Source organism: Lygodium microphyllum, chromosome 17, assembly GCF_053477565.2.
Source record: "Lygodium microphyllum isolate KBCC chromosome 17, Lygodium_microphyllum_v1.1.10, whole genome shotgun sequence".
NCBI classification, from domain to species: Eukaryota; Viridiplantae; Streptophyta; class Polypodiopsida; order Schizaeales; family Lygodiaceae; genus Lygodium; species Lygodium microphyllum.
In genome coordinates, this window is record NC_141151.1 from 19,960,904 (window position 1) to 19,982,217 (window position 21,314).

General features: G+C 44.3%; 1 protein-coding gene across 2 annotated transcripts in view; it reads right to left on the bottom strand.

The window, feature by feature from the left end:
* The window catches only part of LOC148021651 (uncharacterized), a 32,218-nt gene extending 11,537 nt beyond the window's left edge, over positions 1-20,681 (bottom strand). Inside the window, exons 1-12 of one of the 2 annotated variants that reach the window (XM_087697122.1) lie at positions 20,324-20,681; positions 19,791-19,864; positions 19,582-19,686; positions 19,107-19,356; positions 18,840-18,920; positions 18,054-18,248; positions 17,858-17,977; positions 16,957-17,073; positions 16,501-16,839; positions 16,257-16,421; positions 15,961-16,046; positions 15,721-15,835 (exon numbers count right to left, since the gene is read on the bottom strand). In XM_087697122.1, coding sequence (XP_087553248.1) covers positions 15,721-15,835; positions 15,961-16,046; positions 16,257-16,421; positions 16,501-16,839; positions 16,957-17,073; positions 17,858-17,977; positions 18,054-18,248; positions 18,840-18,920; positions 19,107-19,356; positions 19,582-19,686; positions 19,791-19,864; positions 20,324-20,527 — 1,851 coding nt within the window. In that variant the 5' untranslated portion in view covers positions 20,528-20,681. The remainder of the gene's footprint in view (positions 1-15,720; positions 15,836-15,960; positions 16,047-16,256; positions 16,422-16,500; positions 16,840-16,956; positions 17,074-17,857; positions 17,978-18,053; positions 18,249-18,839; positions 18,921-19,106; positions 19,357-19,581; positions 19,687-19,790; positions 19,865-20,323) is intronic. The other variant, XM_087697123.1, reaches the window with a different exon arrangement.
* Positions 20,682-21,314: the final 633 nt, after the last annotated feature.

A 21,314-nucleotide genomic window follows, 5' to 3' on the forward strand; every position in this document is an offset into this window, starting at 1 on the left:
CTTCCAGACATCATTCATGACACACAGACAAGCTTTGTCCAGGATAGGAGCATCCTAGTTCTTTGAGGCAACAGAGTGGGTCCAGCACAGTGGTCAGGGATTGGCTGTACTACTCCTGGATTTCGAGAAAGCCTATGGCACGGTGGACTGGGACTTCTTAGAGGGCACCATGGTGAGGTTTCGCTTCCCCCAAGCTTGGATCCGCGGGGTCTATGTACTTTACAAATTGGCTACCAACAGGGTTTTCATAGGTGGCAGGCAAGAAGAGGAGTTTCGGCTGGAGAGATCGGTTCGCTAGGGCTGCCCTTTGGCCCCTTATCTGTTCTTATTCTTTGCAGAGGCGATGTCTCCTTCCTCAAGTCATGTGTGAGCGGGTTATGTGGCCTCCGACTTTTGGTGAGAGAGGAGATGGAGCTGTTAGACTCAGAGTATACAGATGATACAGCACTTTACATAGAGGATGATGAGTTGATGCTAGAGAGAGAGAGACTAGCTCTTGAGGTGTTTTGTATTGCAACAGGAGCAAAAATCAACTGGAAAAAGTTGGTTGGTTTCCTTACAGACCCGGACTCTAGCACGGAGTGGGTTGTCCACTTGGGATTTAGATGGGTGTGCAAAGGGCAGAACCATCCGTTACCTAGGGTTCCAAGTGGGACTCGACATCACTCCCACCCAGCAGTTTCTTCCAGTCCTTGACTCTATTCGGAAGAAGCTGACCTACTGGAAGATTCTCCTAGCGATGGCTTGGTACATCACCTCATATTGGTGCTTCTCCTCATCATGTGTAGTTCAACTTCATTGCCTAGTGCGGAACTTCCTCTAGGCCGGGTCAAACCGTTCCAGGGACTCTCGAGCCAAGGTGGCGTGGGCGACCATCATCCAGCATCGGTCAGAGGGAGGGCTTGGAATCATAGATCCAAAGTATCAGAGTCTGGCCCTTTTGGGCAAGCTAGTAGTCCGTGATCTCACACCAAGAGGGCAAACCTTGAAGGTCCTATTGCATGAGGGTCTCCAAGAGTGTAGACCGAGGCTTGGCGGTGATTGGAGATTGTCCTTGAGATGGATCTTCACGACAGCCCAAATCATGCCCCCCAGATCCCCCTTCCTACGCAGCTTACTTCGTGTGTAGCAGGGCCTCTGTAAGGCCCTAATTCAGAGTCCCCCAGGCTACCAAGAGGAGATAGACCGCCAGTCGGTGATCTGGAACCCCCAAGTCAGAGATCGGGATGGGGTACAGATTGGCGAGTGTCCCCACATCCAGCACCCCACATCCAGTGGGCTGGTTGGGAGGCCGGCCCGGCTCGTACCATCAGGACTTGGCGGGAGGTGTACAGGATGGTAGAAGAGGAGGTGTTGCAGTGGGCATCAAGTTGCCAGAGAGGAGTTGAGTTGAGGAGAAGGAAGATTGACGCAGCAATACCTCAGGAGTGGCTTGCCCCCTCCGCCGATACGAGAGCTGCTAGAGCCCAGGGAGGCATGAGCCGCTAGGTTTTCACCAACAAGTATGTGGGTGGCGCTCCATATGGGACTTTCTTCACCGTGCAAGACGGGAGGCGTCTGGCCCTTGACAGAGCGCAGTAAGATGAGGGAATAGTTGTCCTTTCGTGGAGGAGTATTCGGGTGGTTGGCCTTCAAGGGAAGACATGGCGGCTAGACCCTTATGTTTTCTGGGAGGAGCTCCAAGAGTAGCGCCTTTGGATTTGGGAGGGCATGCCACTTGATGAGCTGGAGTGGGATCCGGGAGAGTAGTTATGGCCGGCCACTGTAGCCGCCAAGAAGCCACCAAGGTTCCTAGAGTACATAGCCAGGATTAGCGGACACATATTGATGCAGGAGGACATGGACTGAGCGCCGTCGCGTAGCAGATACTGGGCAGAGCACAGCATCACGAATGCTTTCCGACGGACTTTCTGGCGTCACCTATGGGATAGCTAGAGGCCAAGAAGGGTATCGTATTTCTTATGGCTGGAGGCACATGGAGACCTGGCGGTGGGGAGTTGGTTAGCCCAGATGCAGAAGGATGGAGGTTGTAAACGCTGCACATACTAGCTTCTGGAAACTCCAGAGCGCTGCCTTTGATCGTGAGGCAGCGCAGCTCGTGTGGAGAGGAGCATGACGCATCCTCCGCTGTATAGCACCCAACCTTGGATGTATCTCATGGGGAGCTTTCTGCTGGCAAGCAATCAGCTCGGGCCGTCACCTTCCGTATGAGGCTGGGATGCAGGACACGATATTCATTATTGAGGCTAGGTTATGCGCAGTGGTTGGCTTGGAGGCTCTACCCATCCACCAGGTAACTGGAGCCTACAACAAACCGCTCTGAGGTATGGGAGATCATAGGGAGTCTTACTAGATGGCATATCTAGAAGGCATGGTGTCAAGAGGTTTTTGGTGGGGAGAGACTTTCTATACATGCAACTTTAGCAGAGCTCTGGACCTCCATCATCCACTCCCTCTGCGGCCGATGGGACCAGGTGTAGGGCAATTCTTGAGCTCGTTAGGAGCTCCGTTTTCATTTCATGCGCACTTGGGGCGACCAAGACCTATTTTTCGTGATGCAGGCAGGCAACTCAAAATGATGATACATCTCCCCCCCCCATGGCTTCTTGCCCCCATCACCCCTAGACCACCCTGAAAGGCTTATATACTTGATATATATGTGACTCTGCATAAGCTCCAGCTAGTAATCTTCCAAGCTTTGGCTTCATTGTGTCCGCTTTTCTTCACCTAGCATGATTCAAAGCGTCATCGTCTTGTTCTCTTGGGTATCCAAGTTTCTCTTCTCTCTCAGTTTTTACCATACATACTCTGTGTTTCTCCATGCAAACCCTACTATCACTTTGCATCATTGCATATTCTACTATGTTTTCAGAGTGCAAAAGCTCAAAGAGCTAAAGATCCCATTCATTAGAGAAGGCAAAGATAGGTTGCAGATTCAGCACCATCTATTGATTTCCCCCTTCATTTCCATTGCATCATCAGGAGACAAAGATACCCTTCTCTTCCTCTCCCTCCCACCCTCCCTATTGATTTCCCCCTTCATTTCCATTGCAAAAGCTCAAAGAGCTAAAGATCCCATTCATTGGAGAGGCAAAGATAGGTTGCAGATTCGGCACCATCTATTGATTTCCCCCTTCATTTCCATTGCATCATCAGGAGACAAAGATACCCTTCTCTTCCTCCTATTGATTTCCCCCTTCATTTCCATTGCAAAAGCTCAAAGAGCTAAAGATCCCATTCATTGGAGAAGGCAAAAGATAGGTTGCAAATTCGGCACCATCTATTGATTTCCCCCTTCATTTCCATTGCATCATCAGGAGACAAAGGTACCCTTCTCTTCCTCCTATTGATTTCCCCCTTCATTTCCATTGCAAAATCTCAAAGAGCTAAAGATCCCATTCATTGGAGAAGGCAAAGATAGGTTGCAGATTCGGCACCATCTATTGATTTTCCCCTTCATTTCCATTGCATCATCAGGAGACAAAGATACCCTTCTCTTCCTCTCCCTCCCACCCTCCCTTTTTACAGGTTGACACTTCAGTGCTATGACTTCTCCACAAGTAGATGGATAGACCATTGGGTGCTCCTCTTCCAACATCACCAAACCCCCCACTGATGCTTGCCAACATCGACCTTTGCCTACACCATCGGAGCACATGCATCTACCCCCAAGCACTCATTGTGCCACCTCTTTATTCTGGGCCACAAAGTTTATTCTACACCAGCTTTCAAATTTTTATGCCCAAGGCAATAAGACGCATCCGATGCGCACTAAGTCCTTTCAAGCCAAAGGAGGATCACCCGGTACCTCGACCTCCTTGAGACCACTGCACTGGGCTACAAAGGTTTCTTCTACTGCTTCTAGGGTTCAGTGGTTGCCCCCACGACAAGCCACAATTTTGCAATCCGCTTCTTTGAGAGACAATGATTGTTGGACATTGTTTGCTCGTCAATCCACTCCTTCGAGAGACAGTGGCTGCTGGACACCTTCCATTACTTCGGTTCTGGGGTCCACTCCATTGAGAGAGAGAGACTATTGTCCACCCTTGGCCCGGTACGAGCCTACCCTTTCCCCTCCCTCGACTACTTAGATTTGAGAGGCCACTTATGGGAGTTTTTCAACATCCTTGGCACACTAGATACCCATTCCTTTTTGGGCCTAAGAGGGGGAGTTGAGAAACTACTTCTTCTAGGTATACACCTCAGTTTTAGGGTTTCGCACCGACATCCCCAAAAAGAACTAGCACCCTCATTCTAGGCACTTTATCAATGGGTGCCCACTCAATGGTGCGCTACCCTAGATACCTGAGGCCTATAAATAAGGCACCTCTCCACTCATTTACACACCACCACCCACATTCTTCGCAACGCTTCTTTTGTCATCAAACACCCTTCCCTCCTCTCTCCAGCACTTCCACTACCCTCACACCCCTTCTGGCGAACATTGCAGTTTGTGGTTCATGGCCATCTTCCACCATCTTCTCCCTTTACTTCAGGCACCCTATTCCCATAGCATCAGACCTTGCATTTGGAGCATCTTCCACCTGGTGTCACCATCCCTCTGCTTGGTGTCAACACCCTTCTCCTTCAAGCTCCACCTTCACCTGTGTTTTTCAATCTCGAGGGTTCACCACTGTTTGGCATCATCTTCTCCTACTTGGCATCACTCTTTTTCCACCTAGCGTCTGTTTGGCAGCTCCTCTACCTTGCATTTGTAGCTCCCAGCATCTTGCATTAGCACATAGGCATCTGGCATTAGTTCGTGCTTGGCTGGCATTTTTCTGCCTTGCAGCCTCTAGCATCTGCATTTGCAGCCTTGGCCCACTCCTAGCTTCAAAGGACTATGCTTCGCTCCCTCAATAGCTAGTGATCATCTGCTTCCTCCCTAATGGCATTAGAGGATTGTAGTTCTTTTCCTTGACGGCTATCCTTCACCTTCTAGTTATTACTTGAATAGCCCACTTCCCGGAGGACTGTGTTTCTCTCCCTTCACTGTGCAAATTCTCTACAAGTGCTGCTATCTAATTCAGATAGGACAATGCAGTCATCTTCTGAGCTTCGGCTCTGCTGTATCAACTTTTCATTACATAGAATGATTCAGTGCTTCATCATCTTGTTCTGTTGTGTTTCTGAGTTTCTCTTCTCTCTCAGTGTTTGCTATACACACTCTATGTTTCTCCCGCAAACTCTTTATCTCTGTGCATCGTTGCATAATCTGACACTCACTTGGTTTAGCATCTACATTGATGAGGTGGAAAACTACATAGATAGACTAGGAAGCCCTGGGAGCAAGCTTTGTTGGGATTCTCATAGCCATCCTATTGTATGCACATGACATTATACTTATCTCAAACTCCCCTAAGGGATTACAACATTTGCATATCTTACATACCTTTTGTATGGACAAAGATCTCTCAATGAACCTTGGAAAGACAAAGGTCAAGGTGTTCAACACCACATAGGCTGGACTGACTAGATCAAAGTTCTAGTTCACTTTTGGCAAAAACCCCATTGAGATTGGCATATCATATGTATAGTTGGGAGTAACCTTCAAGGGCCACAATTCTCCATGCAAATAGCTAGCTGAGGCTAGACTAGCATGAGGTTTTGCAGCACCAAGGGCACAAAGACAATGTGCATATGTACAATTTCAAGAGTTATGCACCAAACTTAGGCTCTTTGATACATTGATCAAACCAACGTTACTACATAGAGCCAAGATATGGGGACCTAGTCTTTATCACACCAGGAGAGAGGCATGTCCAGCATCGAAAAGAGAGTTCCACAATTCTACAACGAATGGCAGCCCATGGAGAGACCATTAGTTACGATGATAGCATGCATGATCCAAAGCAAGTCATCAATACCCATGAGGTTATTAGAAGTTGGGCACCGCATTTATGGTCACACAAGCCCTCTTCCAAGCAATGACATTCCTTTAAGAGAGCTCCCATAGCAGGGATACCCCCGCTTGGACTCAATCTCCAGACAGTTACCTACAAAGTGATAGACCCACTGCTGGTATCCCCAAATATACACATGGTTGAATTTACATGGGATGAGGATAGATGCACTTCTTGTAAAGAAATGCTTGAATTGAGAAATGAGAACTCAAAGTGTATGAATGAACTCGAGGAGAGAACTCAAAATGAAGAATCAGACTATGCTGGTATGATAGAATGGGCCTCAAACATCCGTGTCTCAGATGAACCAGGGATGAGGTGAGCTCCATCGAGGAGGAGTCACCGACATCAATGACAGCTTCGAGAGTGTGTTGTACCTCACATGGATCTTGAATGCAGCAGGCAGTCTCTCTGACGATCAGCTGCTGAAATCCAGATCAGTATAAATCACCTTTCTGAATCAGGCAAATGGCAGAGGGCTGCAGCATGGTGGCAGCATGGCCGGCCTGCTAGCTGCAAAAATGCAGACACAGCAGACAGTAAACGGCCTCCAGACTGCAAAATGCAGGACTGGCAGTGATGGCAACTGCTGATGGTGGTGTACTGATGGCTGGGTGGCAGGTGAGAGCAGAAAATGTGCCAGATCCAGGCAGTCACAGTGCCCGGGCAGGCAGGCGGCAGCTGGAACAAGTAAATGCAGGCTGTAGAAGATTATCAGCAGCTCCAAGAAGTGCCCAGTCCCCAAACAGGTAGGTGACAACTGGAAACAGGTTGCCCAACAGTAGGAAGGCTGGAATCAGCAGGGGCAGCACTCGAAAAGTCTCCACAAACTGAGGTATCTACCGAAAGGGGTGTAGACAGAAGTGGGAATGAGGGCAGGTGAGCGTGTCAGACTGCAGCAAATGTGGAAGCGTATGACCAGACTAAAAGAAAATGAACACGAGAGAAGAGGGAGAGAGAAAAGAGACAGTAGAACACAGAAATTTGCAATGAATGAATGCTGAAATGAAGAAGGCAGATATGTACACGGGCTGTCAAATGTATCTCCACAAGGTGCTCTCTCTCCCACTTGAAAAACAACAGTGGAGATGACAAGAGGCTGGCCAGCCTATAAATAGGCATGAAAAAAATACTAAAACCATCAAGTTGGCTAGTTTAAACTGGCCAACTGCTGCAAATAAACAATCATAGCCACAAATAATAATAAAATAAACTTGTGCTGAAATGCCTATGCCATGTGGCATCTACACAGCTTGTGAGACCAGCCTGACTATGCGGCAATGCTGGAAATCACCAAGTGACTGCAGAAAACTATCCGGCCTATATCCAAGAAATGCATAATTGTGCCTCAGAGTGCTAACTCTACAACAGTAAAGTGCCAATGCCTATCCAGGGAATGAATAAATCTCTAAACCCCCGCCCCCCCCAAATCCTGGATGGGGCATAAGGCTTAGGGATTTGGAGTGCTGTCAAAGAACAGCTTGAGAAAGAGCCTTCATAAACAAATCTACCGATTTGTCCTCCGTCTTGCAGTACACCACATCAATCGTCTCATCCAAGAGCTTCTCCTAAATGAAATGATATTGTATCTCAATATGTGCTTCGACTGAGCATGGAATACAAGATTCCATGCCAAAGCAATGCAACTCTCATTGTTGCAATGCAATGTAGTAGGAATTGTCTGAGGATAGTCAAGCTCTCATAACAATTGTTGAAGCCACACTATCTGACATGTGGTAGGAGATGCCGCTCGATACTCTACCTCTGTAAATGATAGGGCAACAGTGGGATTACCATTCGAGATCAATTTCTGTGTTGGGAGCAGGCTGGATATGCCAGGTGGTAGTCTGATCAATCATGGCATTTATGGCAAGTCCCATGTGTGCAGTCGCAGTAAGTTTGCCACATGGCAGGTGGTCCTACAGCTGGAGAGCCACGTCAACAGTCGGCAGCTTTTTTTGCAATCGGACCATTTATTGTGCCCAATTGGTTGCATTGACCTATGTACATTTATTCATTTTTATGGTGCTACATATTGCAGCCAGCCCCCACACATTCACATAGTTCTGATCACAGATTTCAAACACAGCTGCCACATCAGCAGTCAAACACATGGCAGTTGTGCAATCAGCAGCTTTTTTTGCAGTTGGACCATTTATTGTGCACAGTCGGCTGCATTTAATGCAGCCAACTTGTGCAGATTTATTCCTTTTTTATGTGCTATATATTCCTGCCAACCCCCACACATTTACATAGTTCTGATCGCAGATTTCAGGCAGAGTTCATGCAGACTGCAGCAAACTTCAAGGTGTACGGCAAGGTGGCATCATCGAGGTGGAGATATGCAGACATACGCACTACATCCGCGTACATATCTCCATTCCTTATTCACCATTCTTTATATTGCAGATCTTCTATGTTCTTCTGTCTCTTTCTCTCTCTCTTCTCTTTGTGTTCACTCTATCTCTCGGTCTTTGCCACATGTTTCCGCACCGCTACACTCTCACATGGTATCAAAGTAGTGCAAAGGCTAATTGATCATGGGCAAACCTAAAGAGGAGATTTTAGCACCACACAAGACTGTGTTTTCAGTGTTCGAGGGTGAGCAGGAGGGTTGCACATCAGAAAAAGGCTGAGGCAAGCGTGGGAGTGCTAGAAAGGAGCAAAGTTGTTGATTTAGCTGCAGATGTTTGCTATTCAAGAAGGAGGAAGGCTACATTTTGAGCCTTGAATTGCAGATTTTACCCTTTCTTCGCCTCTGGCAAGTGAAGAAGATGCAGGATGAGCAGAGAAGAGCAAGCTGCGTTTTGACAGTCAGAGGGGGTTACTTTGATGTTTTGTAGGCATAGCAGCTGAAGATGTCTTCTGAGGCCAATCAACAGTTTCAAGTGATTATGGATCGGAAGATGCCCACCATCCTACTGGCTCTTCCTACAAATCAAAAGCTGGATGCTAAGAACTACCACATCTGGTGGGTCATGATGCTTGCCATCCTAGAGTCTTATGATTTGGCGGAGCTTGTCATGGAGGCTATTGACCATCCTTCATTGCAGGATGAATCCAAATTATTTGCAAAAGATAAGGTGTTGTTGGCACAAGCTTGGGCACATTGGGACAAAGCGACTATCCGCATTCGCTCTTTTCTCTTACTTTCATGTACTATAGTTGTGATTGTCCACATTGAGCACTTGATAGTGGCTAGGAGGTGCAGATGAGAGCATTGAGCCCTAACAAGTCATCTTCTATGCGGGAGCATGTGAACAAGCTACGACAACTTCAAATGTAGGTTCAAAATGCAGGGAAGATGACCACATCCGAAGACATGGTGATAACTCTTCTGTCACAATTACCGCCTAGATTTGGTGCTTTTTACTCCACCTTGATTGCTCTAGGACAGGAGGCAACTCTTCGGTGGAAGGAGTTGGTTCTTATGGTCTTGGATGAGGAGGAACAATTTAAAGGGCAAAATGCTTCTAAGTCGGAGGCATTGACAAGTCAGTCCTCTTAGAAGAAGATGAAGGACAAAGAGAAGGAATCTACTTGTCACATTTGTGGCAAGACAAGCCACTGGAAGAAGGATTACCCCAACAAGAATAAGAAGGACACCATGGAGGAGAAGGCTTCAAAGGATTCCGAAGCGGTGGTTGCTCCCTCATCAGTTGTTTTCCTCCATTTGGAGGTGGTTGAGGCATCGACCCCAAAGGCTTCTAATGTTGTGATGATGGAACCACACCCCTATAAATGGATTGTTGACAATGATATCTCTCAGCACATGACCTCTTCTTCTTCAAGTGTTGCCCATTTGTGGCCTTCGCATGGGCAGATTCTCACCGGAGATAGCTCTTCTGTTTCCATATAGGGGATAGGGTTGATGTGCAGCTTATTCCAAATGGACAAGATGGTATTCATACTTCAGAGGTGCTTTATGTGCCTTGCTTGGATTACCATTTTCTTTCAATGCACAAGATTTTTGCTCTTGGCCTATTGATTGAGTTTGATGCAAATTCTTTTTGAATTCTTGATCATGAATTGAGAAAGGTACTTTCTACAGGTTACGAGGAGAATGGAGTCTACAAGTTGAGATCTCCTTCTGACTTGACCTCTTTTCTTTTTGCTTCTCAAATACAGTTTGAGCTTTGGCATGCTTGGTTTGGCCACTTGGATTATGACTACCTTTGGAAGGCGCCTAGGGGATAGCTTATTCGTAATTTACCAAACATAGTGGCGAGCTAGCAACCTTGTGTATCCTGCATTCGTGGAAAACAACCTCATGATGCCATTCCCAAAAAGGCTTCAAGAAGGTCTTCACCACCCTTCGAGCTTGTTTCTACAGATCTTTGTCGACCTATGAGGGAGTCTCTTAGGAGAAGTTTGTATTTCATGCTTATTGTTGATCATTTTAGCGGGATGACATGAGCTTACTTCTTGGAGCTGAAGTTAGAGGCCTCCAACTTCAAGGATTGGTTGCTCTTTGAAGAAAACTGATTGGGCAGGACACTGATGACCTTGCGATTGAACAAGAGAGGAGAATTTGTCTCCAATGAGCTTGCCAGATTTTATGCAAATTGTGGTATCCACCAAGAGTTTGCAAACACCAACACCCCTCAAGAAAATGGCATCTTGGAGCAAAAGAATCGAAGTGTGATCGAGATGGTTCACACCATGATGGCGTATCGAGAGACACCCCAGTTTCTGTGGACCGAGGTTGTGGCTACTGTTGTCCATATCCTTAATCAATCCCCTACTTCAGCCATTGTTGGTATGACACCCTATGAGGCGTATTTTGGGTCTAAGCTCAATGTTTCTTATTTTAGGGTTTTTAGGCATGATGCTTATATTCACATCCCGAAGACGCAACGAAACAAGTTTAAAGTGCCTTCCCGAAGACATGTGTTTGTAGGCTATAGCTCACAGTTCCAAGGCTACTGATTGTATGATCTTATCAAGTGGGATGTCTACACTAGTCAAGATGTTCGGTTCATGGAGGTTCTAGCTTCAAAGAGGGGTGAGGAGCACCCCATACTTGGAGATCCCGGAGATAGTTGAATGCTGGCAACTGTTCCTTCAGAGCCCGAGCCTCTTAAGGATCCTTCCTCAGTGGATGAGGAGTTTGCTTCAGTACTGTCCTCTCCTACTGCTTCAATACAAACCAATGTTCCAAAGACTTTAGCAGATGGTGAGCAATGAGGAGAGATCCAACCTCTTCCTCATTGGGCCTATGATACACTCCGTGATGTAAGGATTGAGGAGATCCTTGAGAGGAACCAAGCACATTTCACTAAGCTTGTTTATACTAATTACTATTTGATGACCCATGATTTGCAGGATACGGAACCAACCTTTCGTGAAGGAGGCTTTACAATCTAATCATTGGCAAAAGGTCATGAAGTAGGAGTTGGAGGCGATTAAGAGGAATGACACTTGGTCTCTTGTGCCCCAGTCTCCTCATTGAAAGGTGATTGGCGTCAAATGGGTCTTCAAGACTAAATATCGTAGTGACAGCACTTTGGATAAGCACAAGGCTAGCCTTGTTGCTAAAAGTTTTGCACAACACCTAGGAGTCGACTTCCATGATACCATTGCACCTACAGCTCGAATGGCAACTATTTGTGCCGTTCTTGCCTTGGCTAGCCATAGGAGATGGCATGTTTATCAGCTAGATGTAAAGTGTGCCTTCTTAAATGGAGATTTATAGGAGAATATCTATGTAGACCAACCTCCTGGCATCGGATGGTAAGGTATACAGGTTGATGAAGGCCCTCTATCGCCTCAAACAGGCTCCATGTGCTTGGAACAAGAAGATATACTCGTTCCCCAATAGAGATTGAGGTACCGGCGCTCCATGGCCAATCCACAGTTGTATGTTCACACTTTAAAGGGGGCATGAGCCTTGTTTGTGCCCTATGTGGATGATTTGATTTTGATAGGTGATCATGTACAGATGGTCAAGGAAACCAAGGCAGCACTTCACAAGAAGTTCGAGATGACGCACATGGGACTTCTCCATTTCTTCTTAGGAGATGAGATCTATGAGACTCAAGTGGGGATCATCTCCAAGCAACGGTATGTGCAGGAGCTCTTGACTACATTTGAGATGGAGAGATACAAGTCCATATTGATTCCAATGGAACCGAATTGGAAGGCCACAACCGATATTGGTTCACCTTTGGCGGATGCTACCTGTTACAGACAGCTTATTGGGTCCCTAATTTGGCTTTTGAATGCTCGTATCAATTTGTATTATGTTGTAGGTTTGTTGGCCGGGTTCAGGAATGAACCTAAGAAGGTAAATTGGCAAGTTGCTACAAGGATTTTACAGTTCCTAAGGGGGATCCTTGATCTAGGGATCTTGTATCTAGCAGGTACAAATGGTTCACATCTTGTGCTTATAGATTGAAGCGATTTAGAATGGGCTAGAGATGTGAACCATAGGAGGTCTACGATAGGTTTTTGCTTTACCTCGAGTGTAGGTGCTAGGAGCAGTAAGAAGCAACCCACGTTTGCCTTATCTTCAACTGAGGCTGAGTATCAAGCAGTGTCTTCTACCACATGCGAGATGATATGGCTTTGGAGGTTATTGGAGAAGCTTGGCTGCAAGCAGATAGGTCCTATACCCTTCATTGCAACAAGTTGCATTGCCTTGGCCCGAAATCCAATGTTTCATGCTAGGACGAAGCACATTGAGATACAATACCATTTCATTCAGGAGAAAATTATGGATGAGGGTCCTTATTTCTTCCAAGTTTCCGCCCTTGCAATAGTAACAAGGCCTCGAGAATCCATCTCGAGTCACGTAAATCGTTTGAGTAGGACCCGGAGGCAGAGAATTTACAGTCAAAGCCCCCTCTGGCATCCAAGCGTCCTCCTACGTTCAAACTAACCCACGGAAAGACCTCTCGTGGTGGGTTCGGTCCACGTTCCCATCGCGGTTATATAGAACCCCCTTGGATAGGGTTGGCGGCCGGCTGGGGGTGACTTAGCGCGCCCTCCATGAATTCAACCTAATTCATTAAATTTCTTTTGTGAGATTGGGTCATACATTCCTTTCACAAATAGTAATTTTAGATTTACAAGCACAAACAACAATGAAGGCGAGTGCTCAATACATCTGCTAAGGTGGAGTTTCCATCTTTGAACGCTTAGCATTGCCCTTCTTGGGTCTTTCTTGCCATGGCGTCATTTTCCATTATCTTCTGAGAGATAGAGAATACCCTCTTTCCGACCTCACTCCTATGTAATAGAGGTGAGCAATTACGCTATAGTTTCGGATGGCAACCTCCTAAGTTACTAACCTTTGGTTTTAATCTTAAGATCCCGGTCTAGGATTTTAATTGGTCAGTTGGTAACCATTTCCATCTTAGAATTTTATCGGGGTTCTAAGTTTACCCTAGGTTTTCCTTCCCTCAAGATAGCAGGAACTTCTGTTCATTCCTCTTGCAAGTCAAGCATAAACTAAGTCTATTTACCATCCTGAAATAGTTGTGAGCATCGAATGTAACTTGGCGAATGGTCATTCTTCTTGTGGATACGATGTTTGAGTTTTATTGTGTTAGCTTCGAGATGTATCATATTTTGAAAATGATATATCCAAGAGTATTTTGGATCCATCACGGCTAGCTATTGGAATAGAGACCAAAGAGCATGTTGACTAACTCAAAATATGGTCGTAAGGGCAACTTGACCTATTTGCGATTAGAATCCTAGTTGAGTCGAATTAAATCTTAGCCTCACTTATCATGTAGGATTTCATTTACCAAACTTGCCCTTGCAATTAAGCTTAGCATTTCACATGCACATTTTAAATCTACCTTTTTAAATGCATCCCTATTATGTGGTGCAACTGAGGCTATCCATGATGCCATGCAAATCTAGATACAAGTCTTCCCTGAGTTGATGATACGATGCGGGATCCCCATTCATGAAATTTTCTTCTAGTGCATTTATGCAATTCATAAGGCGTGACCTAAGTATTTAAATGCGAGCATACATGAGTTCATTGTAAATGCGAGTTAATTCACTCCAATGGTCTACAAGATGCAATTGACCTATACGGAATATTTATGTCCATCGGCAATTCATGGATATTAAGCCTTTTCAACTACCTTTCGAGTTATGCAAGTTACATGATGCGAAGTATGACTTCTTCCTAATGATGTCCTTACTTAAATGTTCGGTTTCAAGGGCTAGACACGATAGCGGTACCTGGTTTTGGAGTGTCGAATTAGCGTTTATGCCCGATAACCCGTTCGTATTGATGGTGGCATCTTTTCCCAATCCTCCTTCCGTAGTCACGGCTTTTTAGTAACTTGGGAGAATTTACGCTTTGGGGCCATTTCAGAGCTTGGAATGCGTCCTTCGCTCCTCTCGGAGGACTCCTTGGTGCCGAAGTCCCCTAGGCCTTGTCTTGACTGTCGTGATCTTCTTGTCCACTTAAAGGCAATCAATGGAGAGATCTCGGGAAGTGTTAATGGGGAGAGAGGGTACTCGAGGCTTTATTGAGGTAAGGAATTGTCCTTGGGCCCCCTCTCTCTCTCTCTCTCTCTCTCTCTCTCTCTCTCTCTCTCTCTCCTTCACAAGTTGGCAGCAAGGGGAGGAAAGAAGAATAGCATGTCTGTGGTAAGGAAGGGGGAGATTTATAAGGGAAGAAGGGTAATAGTTAGGGAAAAAGGAAAAGAAAATTATCGTCCCGCTTAGGGGGGGGGAGGGGGGGATGGGGAGGGGGTGTGACATGGGGCCCCCTTCCTTTCCCTCCATTCAAGCGGCCAGAACGGCCTTCCCGCCATGCAGTCCGACAGTTTCTAGAGGAGAAGGAGAGATAGTGGGGGTTGGAGGTAGCACACGTGTGCCCCTCCTCCCCGTTGTCGTTAACATCCACACCCTGATCGTATTCCTCATCGTTATCTTCATCCTTGCCACTGTCACCTCTGGCTCTCCGTCGTCTCTTAGTCGTCACTTCCCTCACCTCCGTTGTCTCTAAGTTCAACTCCCCCTCCCACCGCCAACCGACGGCGTTGACAGGGGGGGAAACGTACTTTTTTAAAAAAACCTTTTTTTTTATAATTGATTTTGAAGAAGGGGGTGGGGGGGGGGGGGGGAAATGGGGGGCGGCGCCGGTTCACATGGCCAACGGCGAGATATTACATGTTGTGAGAGTAGGGGGAGATTTCACTGGGTCTTCGGATGCTTTCAGCTCTTCCTTTTGTAGCTCAGCAAATATAGAAAGCTTCTACTAGACCCTAGTCCAGTAATTTGCAGAGGATCTGCACAAAGAGATTTTGCCCACTGCTTTTAGACCAAGATCCAACCCATCTGTCCTCCCGAGACCTCAACTTAGTAGCCCAACCCTGACAGAGGATGCTGGACAGAGGTGCTGAGCTATGCCATGCCTGATACCACAGACTCCAGGACCTCTCATACACCCAGAGCACCATAGGAGGATCTGGACCAGCATATCCTTCACACATTGACTCAGCTTCACCACATTGAGTTGCAAGGCATTCTGCTTTGGGATATTAGGCCTTGGGCTCATGGCTGTACTTCAATCAGCTTTAAATTCCAAGTCCGTATGCTAAATTCACTGTGTACTCCAGTAATTAGGTGATCCTTGTAGGTCATTGAGGCCTTTTTATAGATGCCCCCCTTTCTCCCTCCCTGTCTAAGTTCATTTCTAGACAGCCCATTATTTATTTTGCTTTTCTAGGTTGTCTAATCTTAATTGGACAGCCTCCGTAATTCTTTCAGCTTTTTAGTGAAACCACTGGTGTATCTAAAGGCAATAGTTTGTGTGAGAAAAACAAAATATAGAGAAGCAACTCACAAATGCAAAAATACGCTCAGCTGAAAGCATTGGAAGTATTTGTGGAGGCATTCTGTTAGTTGGTACATGATCACCAGCTAGAGGACTCAGCTTCTCCACGGAATGGTCACAAGATCTGCAATATTTAATGAAGTCCTGGGCTCAGCTGAGGTGTTAAAGTGCAATTTCTCTATATCTGCAATGTGTGGCCAAAAGATCTGGACACACTAAAAAGCATTTGAAGTCTATGACAATTCTTACATGCATTTATACCCATATAAAGGTTTCGTTGTAAATATTGCATTTTCAGGCCTTTCAAGCTGCTCTTTAACATAGCGAGCCAGCCTCTGCAAGAAGCAAAGATCAACCCTTCTAACGAGAAACCTTTTTAAAGCTAGAAGACAGTAGCCAAGGTTCAAGGTGATCCCAAGTACTGAATGCAAACTATACCATGATCAGACTACAAATAGTCCATGATACGAGTATAAAAGCTAAATAGAAGTCCAAATCAGACCTTAACCCAATTCAAAGTACTGTAACTGAGAACAAAGTTACACCTGCAGGTCCACTTTGTCAGCTTTAAATGCCAGCCCATCCTTTAAGAGCGGCAATGCTGTATCAAGATCCCGAATCCTTGTTGTAATGTTCGAGATATCTTCAGACATCTTTGATATGGTTTTGACACTCTCTTTAGGCTCAAACTTGTTCGTCTTCAAAGCTTCCTAAAAAGTATTTGGTCATACTTTGAGATGTATCATGGTCCACTTTTATAAGTTTCAGAAAAAGTGCACATGCACTTACATCAATCGCTCGAACAACTGAAGAGTCATCCATTTGTTCCACGAATCTCACGAGAGTATGTCTTTGCATGGGGATCCCTGAAAGAGTGTGTCCGAATGGTCTTTTAGTTACTTCTGGACTTAGTCCATCACTATCAGGAACTGCCAAAGATTTTGAAAGCTGCTGATCAACAGAGGTATTGGTATCTAACAGTGATTTTGATGAAATCTCTCCAGTATTTTCAGGCAGAGTTAGACTTCTTTCAGAGGAATCAAAAGCTCCAGGACGACTCAGCTGTTGTGATTGATGCCCAGACATAATTAAAATACTTCGACCAAGCAGTCCAAAGTCTTTTTGAACCTGTAACGCAACTTTTCCTTCAGTCATGTCAAGAGAGTATAATTGAATGTATACTTTTTTGGTGTTTGAGGCAAAGATCAATTCAAGATATCAATGTACAGATAACATCCATCACACCTTGGCTAACTCTTTGCTGTGATTTTCAATGGAAGATCTAACATCCTTCGTAAGCTCCTCAGCAAGTCTAGGACTTAATTCTTCTATAGTTGTAGGTTTGGCTTCTGATACAAACATCTGCAACCATAGATTTGTTACAGGAATATTCCATCATAAATCTGCAGGCTTAGACTTTTCTTTTGTAGGTTTAGCTTTTGATATGAACGTATGCAATCACTTAATCCATAACACAAGAATATTCAATCCTTGCTTTTTAAGAGACACTGCATCTTGCTATTGCTTGTTGTAAAAATTGCATTATCACAACCTACAGCCAAACAATCCACACACCAATGGATAAGAAGTTGCTTAGTAATGCAAACAAGGCAAGGCAAAACACTTTACACATGTAACTGAACTCTGTATAGTTATTGTTCTTGGCCAACAGAGGTTACACTAATTTAGTTCAGGCATCATTGAGACAGGCTGTCTCAGCCTACTAAAGTCATCCATGACCCAACTTAACTGTAAAAAGTCACAGCTCAAAGGATGTCTCCTTCAAAGAAACATGGATTGCAATCAAAAAAAAACAATACTCAATGCCCACGTTTTGCCTACATGATGTCAGAAAGCAGATGCAGTCATCAACAACTGTCCCCTTGACAGTATGAATTTTGTGTGTACCATTTTCTTCCTTGCTCAAAGCTGTCTTTGTTCAAACTCCATCATTATTTAGAGTGGCAATATGTGCAAAAGTGTTTGAGAAGCCTAATCTGGCCATACGTATGGCACATGATTAACTTAGTTCGCAACCAAATCCATGTGTTGATTTCATAAAGTTCTTACAGAGGATTATAAGTAAAAGCATTCTAATCATGCAAATAGAAGTTTAAGAAGGAATGTTGGAAGGATTTTTGCAAACCTGATTGTCTTGAGATACAAATCCGACATTCATAGACATTCTAGTAGATCTTCTGGGAGCATATATCCTCTTCATCTGAGATCGAAGTTCCACCACATTTGACTCCATTTTCTCAAATGCCTGCATAACACACTGATTATCCCTCTTCGTCTTGAATTTGAAAACGAAGTATAGATGATGGTGAGATGTTCCTCACATCTTTGACATTCTGAGTAGACTGTGAAATCTTGTTTATTTCATCGGCATCAGCCTTCTTTTGTATTCGATTCTGCAGTTCTGCCACTGCTGCTTCTAGTTTAGATTTTGATGCTGGAGAGAACTCGCCTTCTACTGCATTTGGCATCTTGCCAACATCCACAAGGAACTTCAACTCAAAGTCGGACCGGAGATTCTGAACACAACATTGGAGAGGTGAACTGCATCAGCATGTGTCACAGCTTCTGTTGCTAAAGTTTTATAATGTCTTTCGACCATGGCTATATGTACCAGTATATGCATCCTAAACAGTGGTTGCAAAAACCCTATATGCTTCACACACATCAGCCTCTTTAATCTTTCTTCGTGCATAAACTTTTCAAACTCCTAAAATTTGCATTAATAGCTTCCATGTAAACAGCTTTAAATGCTACAATAGAGGTTAAAGAGAAGTGCTCAATCATCGAAGTCCTGAAATTATTGAATGCTCCGACTAGAAATTCAAAACTTTAGAAAAACAGCCAGTCCTTTCAACATGATTTACTTCTCCCATTGCAGGAGGCTTTTCAAACTTTCAAGCACCACCTGAAGAATAGTACTTTGAATTTTGGCACTACTATGTATGTAATCTTGTAACTGATAAATCATTAACTCGTTTCTAAGCTTCTGAATTTTGTCTGACTGACACTCATTTTGTTCAACTCCCTTTCCTTAAAACTCGAAAACTTTTCTAACTGTATTCCTAGCAAAATTCTTTAGCCTCTAAATAAAATTATATCTTCCTTACTCTGCAATACTGCTGAAGAGCCTCCAAATCAGAGGAATGTGACTTTATTGTCTGCTCCAGCCTCAACTTTAGCTGATCATTCTGATATCACATGGCAAGCTTCAGTTATCACTATGTATGCATCTTAAAACATAACGGAAGAAAAAAATTATGAGGTCTATTAGAAATATTGTTCATATCTGATGAGTATAATTCAACAACATAAACAAGGCTTGAAAGAGAAGCATGCAAGGTTTGGTGTTTAAAAACCAAATAGCAAACCCTAACTTGTTCTTCCAGTGTGTGAAGCTTTTCATTTTGTTCTTCAAAGTCCACAAGCAACTCATCAAGCTTTGTATTTAGACTTTCAAGCGAGATGGGTTGGGTAGCATGAAAAGCCTCCAGTTCTTTAGTGACTGCTTCTACTGCATCCAAGCGATTAGTCGCTGCTTCTAATGCATCCAATCGTGGTGCAAAAGACTGCACAGCAGTATCTAACGTTTGCAGCTGCTTTATATCATTGTTATTGGCATCCATCCTGTGAATTGTTTTAGAAGCATGTGGAGGCAATTTGTTAAGACTTCTTTGTGCATCTACAGAAGGTTCATACTTTTGGCAAAAAGAATAGCAACCACATAATTGGGAGCGCGGGCATGAACATCAACTCATATTGCAAATCACTTGATCCCTGAAAATCAGATACGAGAAAGAAGACTATACAGCTGTATTGTACAAAAAGCAAAATGTCTTATAGTTTTTTTACCGCTGCTGCAAGCTCTGCAAACGCTCTTCAACCATTTTCGACCAATTCTGCTGCTGTTCCAATTCACTTTCTCTGGCTTCTTTCATTTCTTTTACAGAGTTCTTGCTGTAAAAGATCCAAAAGAAGGTAAAAACTTGGAAAAACTTTAGCCACATAACGAGAAACCCATTCAAACAGCTACGTTTGGAGGTCTAGCTGCTGTTTCTCACCACAAAACATCTAAATCATCCTTGAAACTGAGAAAAGTTTTTCCTTGCTCCTCTGCTTTCTCAAGCCGCACAGCCTTCGAAGGTTTAAGAAGCGGTAAGAAGCAGCAATTCCTTCTTAGATATAATTCCTAGAGGTCTATGTGAAGTTAACTTGTTGGTGTTCATTATACATGAATTGTGACGAACTTTTTAATACAGTGCCTCTGGACTGAACTTTTCGGTTTCTCTTTCCCTTTTCCCGTCGAAGACAGCAAGAAACTTGACATGTTCAAGGCTCAAAGAATAACAAAAGACTGTTCTAAAACACATTCGAAAGAAATGCCTTCTAATTTTCGGTCTGTGAATGGAAGGAAGCAGCAAACCGCAAGCAAGCCCTGCCGGTAAAAATATTCAAGGTAGGAGTGACGTGTGAAAATTTGCAAAATATGCCACAGCTTGCCAGCGGACGAGATCGTGGAGCTATGTAGACACGAGATTCTTCGTTACAAGAACAAATTGCAGAAACTCCATTTTTGAAGTGAAGGCCGGAAAACCTGTGAGGCGAGGCTATCGCAGAGGGAATGCAGAATGGAATGCAGCTTGTCCCAATGAAGAGAAGCAACCACAGGGACATGGTGGACCGAAAGAACATCTCTGATGACTTGGAGGTCGGCCCCTCCATCACCTCCATGGCCTTCCATTCTAGGCTCGACCACAACGGCCTCCACTGACAGCGGCTGCAAAATGGGATCCTCCATTACGTGATTCCTCCTTTGCAGCTGCTGCTATTCGATGAAGTATTCTCGAAGGACAGACGTCCCCAATCACACCAATGAAGGAAACACAGTAGCATGGCCAACCAAAGGAAGAAAGGAGAGCAGAGGGGACGCGAATCGCGGTACCAAATTAATCATGAATTACTGGCCGGTAATCTTGATTTAACTCTCTCGTTTGCTGGAAAGCGAATCGTTATAGGGGTTAGTCATAGTGTGACCTCATTCCAAAAATTTCCTTACTCAAGAGACGAGTATCGGTTTTCATTAATTGAAACTAGCTTTGAGTCATGGCGAGGCCTCCTAGAGTTGTCGTTGCGAAGCTCATGAAATTACACATCATTCGTTTTGTATTTTTACGAGCAGCTCACGTGGTTATTTCCCTTCACGAAAATAAAACAAGTAATTTGCTACGATAAACAATGTGATCGGCATGAAAGTATATATTTTTTAAAATATACTTGAATATAATATAAAATCTTAGACACTAAATGTAGAGTCATGTTTTCCTAGGATTTTTACTTTAGCTGGAAAATGCAATTTGAAGTATGGGGTAACATGAATAAGCAAGGAATAGTTAACGATATTATTAGGGGAAACTTTGCCCAAAGTTTGACAATAATTAATGGATAAATAAGTGATTTCCATCAAAACGTTTAAAGAATACATCCTTAAGTTAGATGTATATTTTGATTGATTCTAATCTACAATGTTTAATGTTTATATTTTACTATTATATTATAAATTTGGTTGCAAGTTCAAAAAGCCTCGA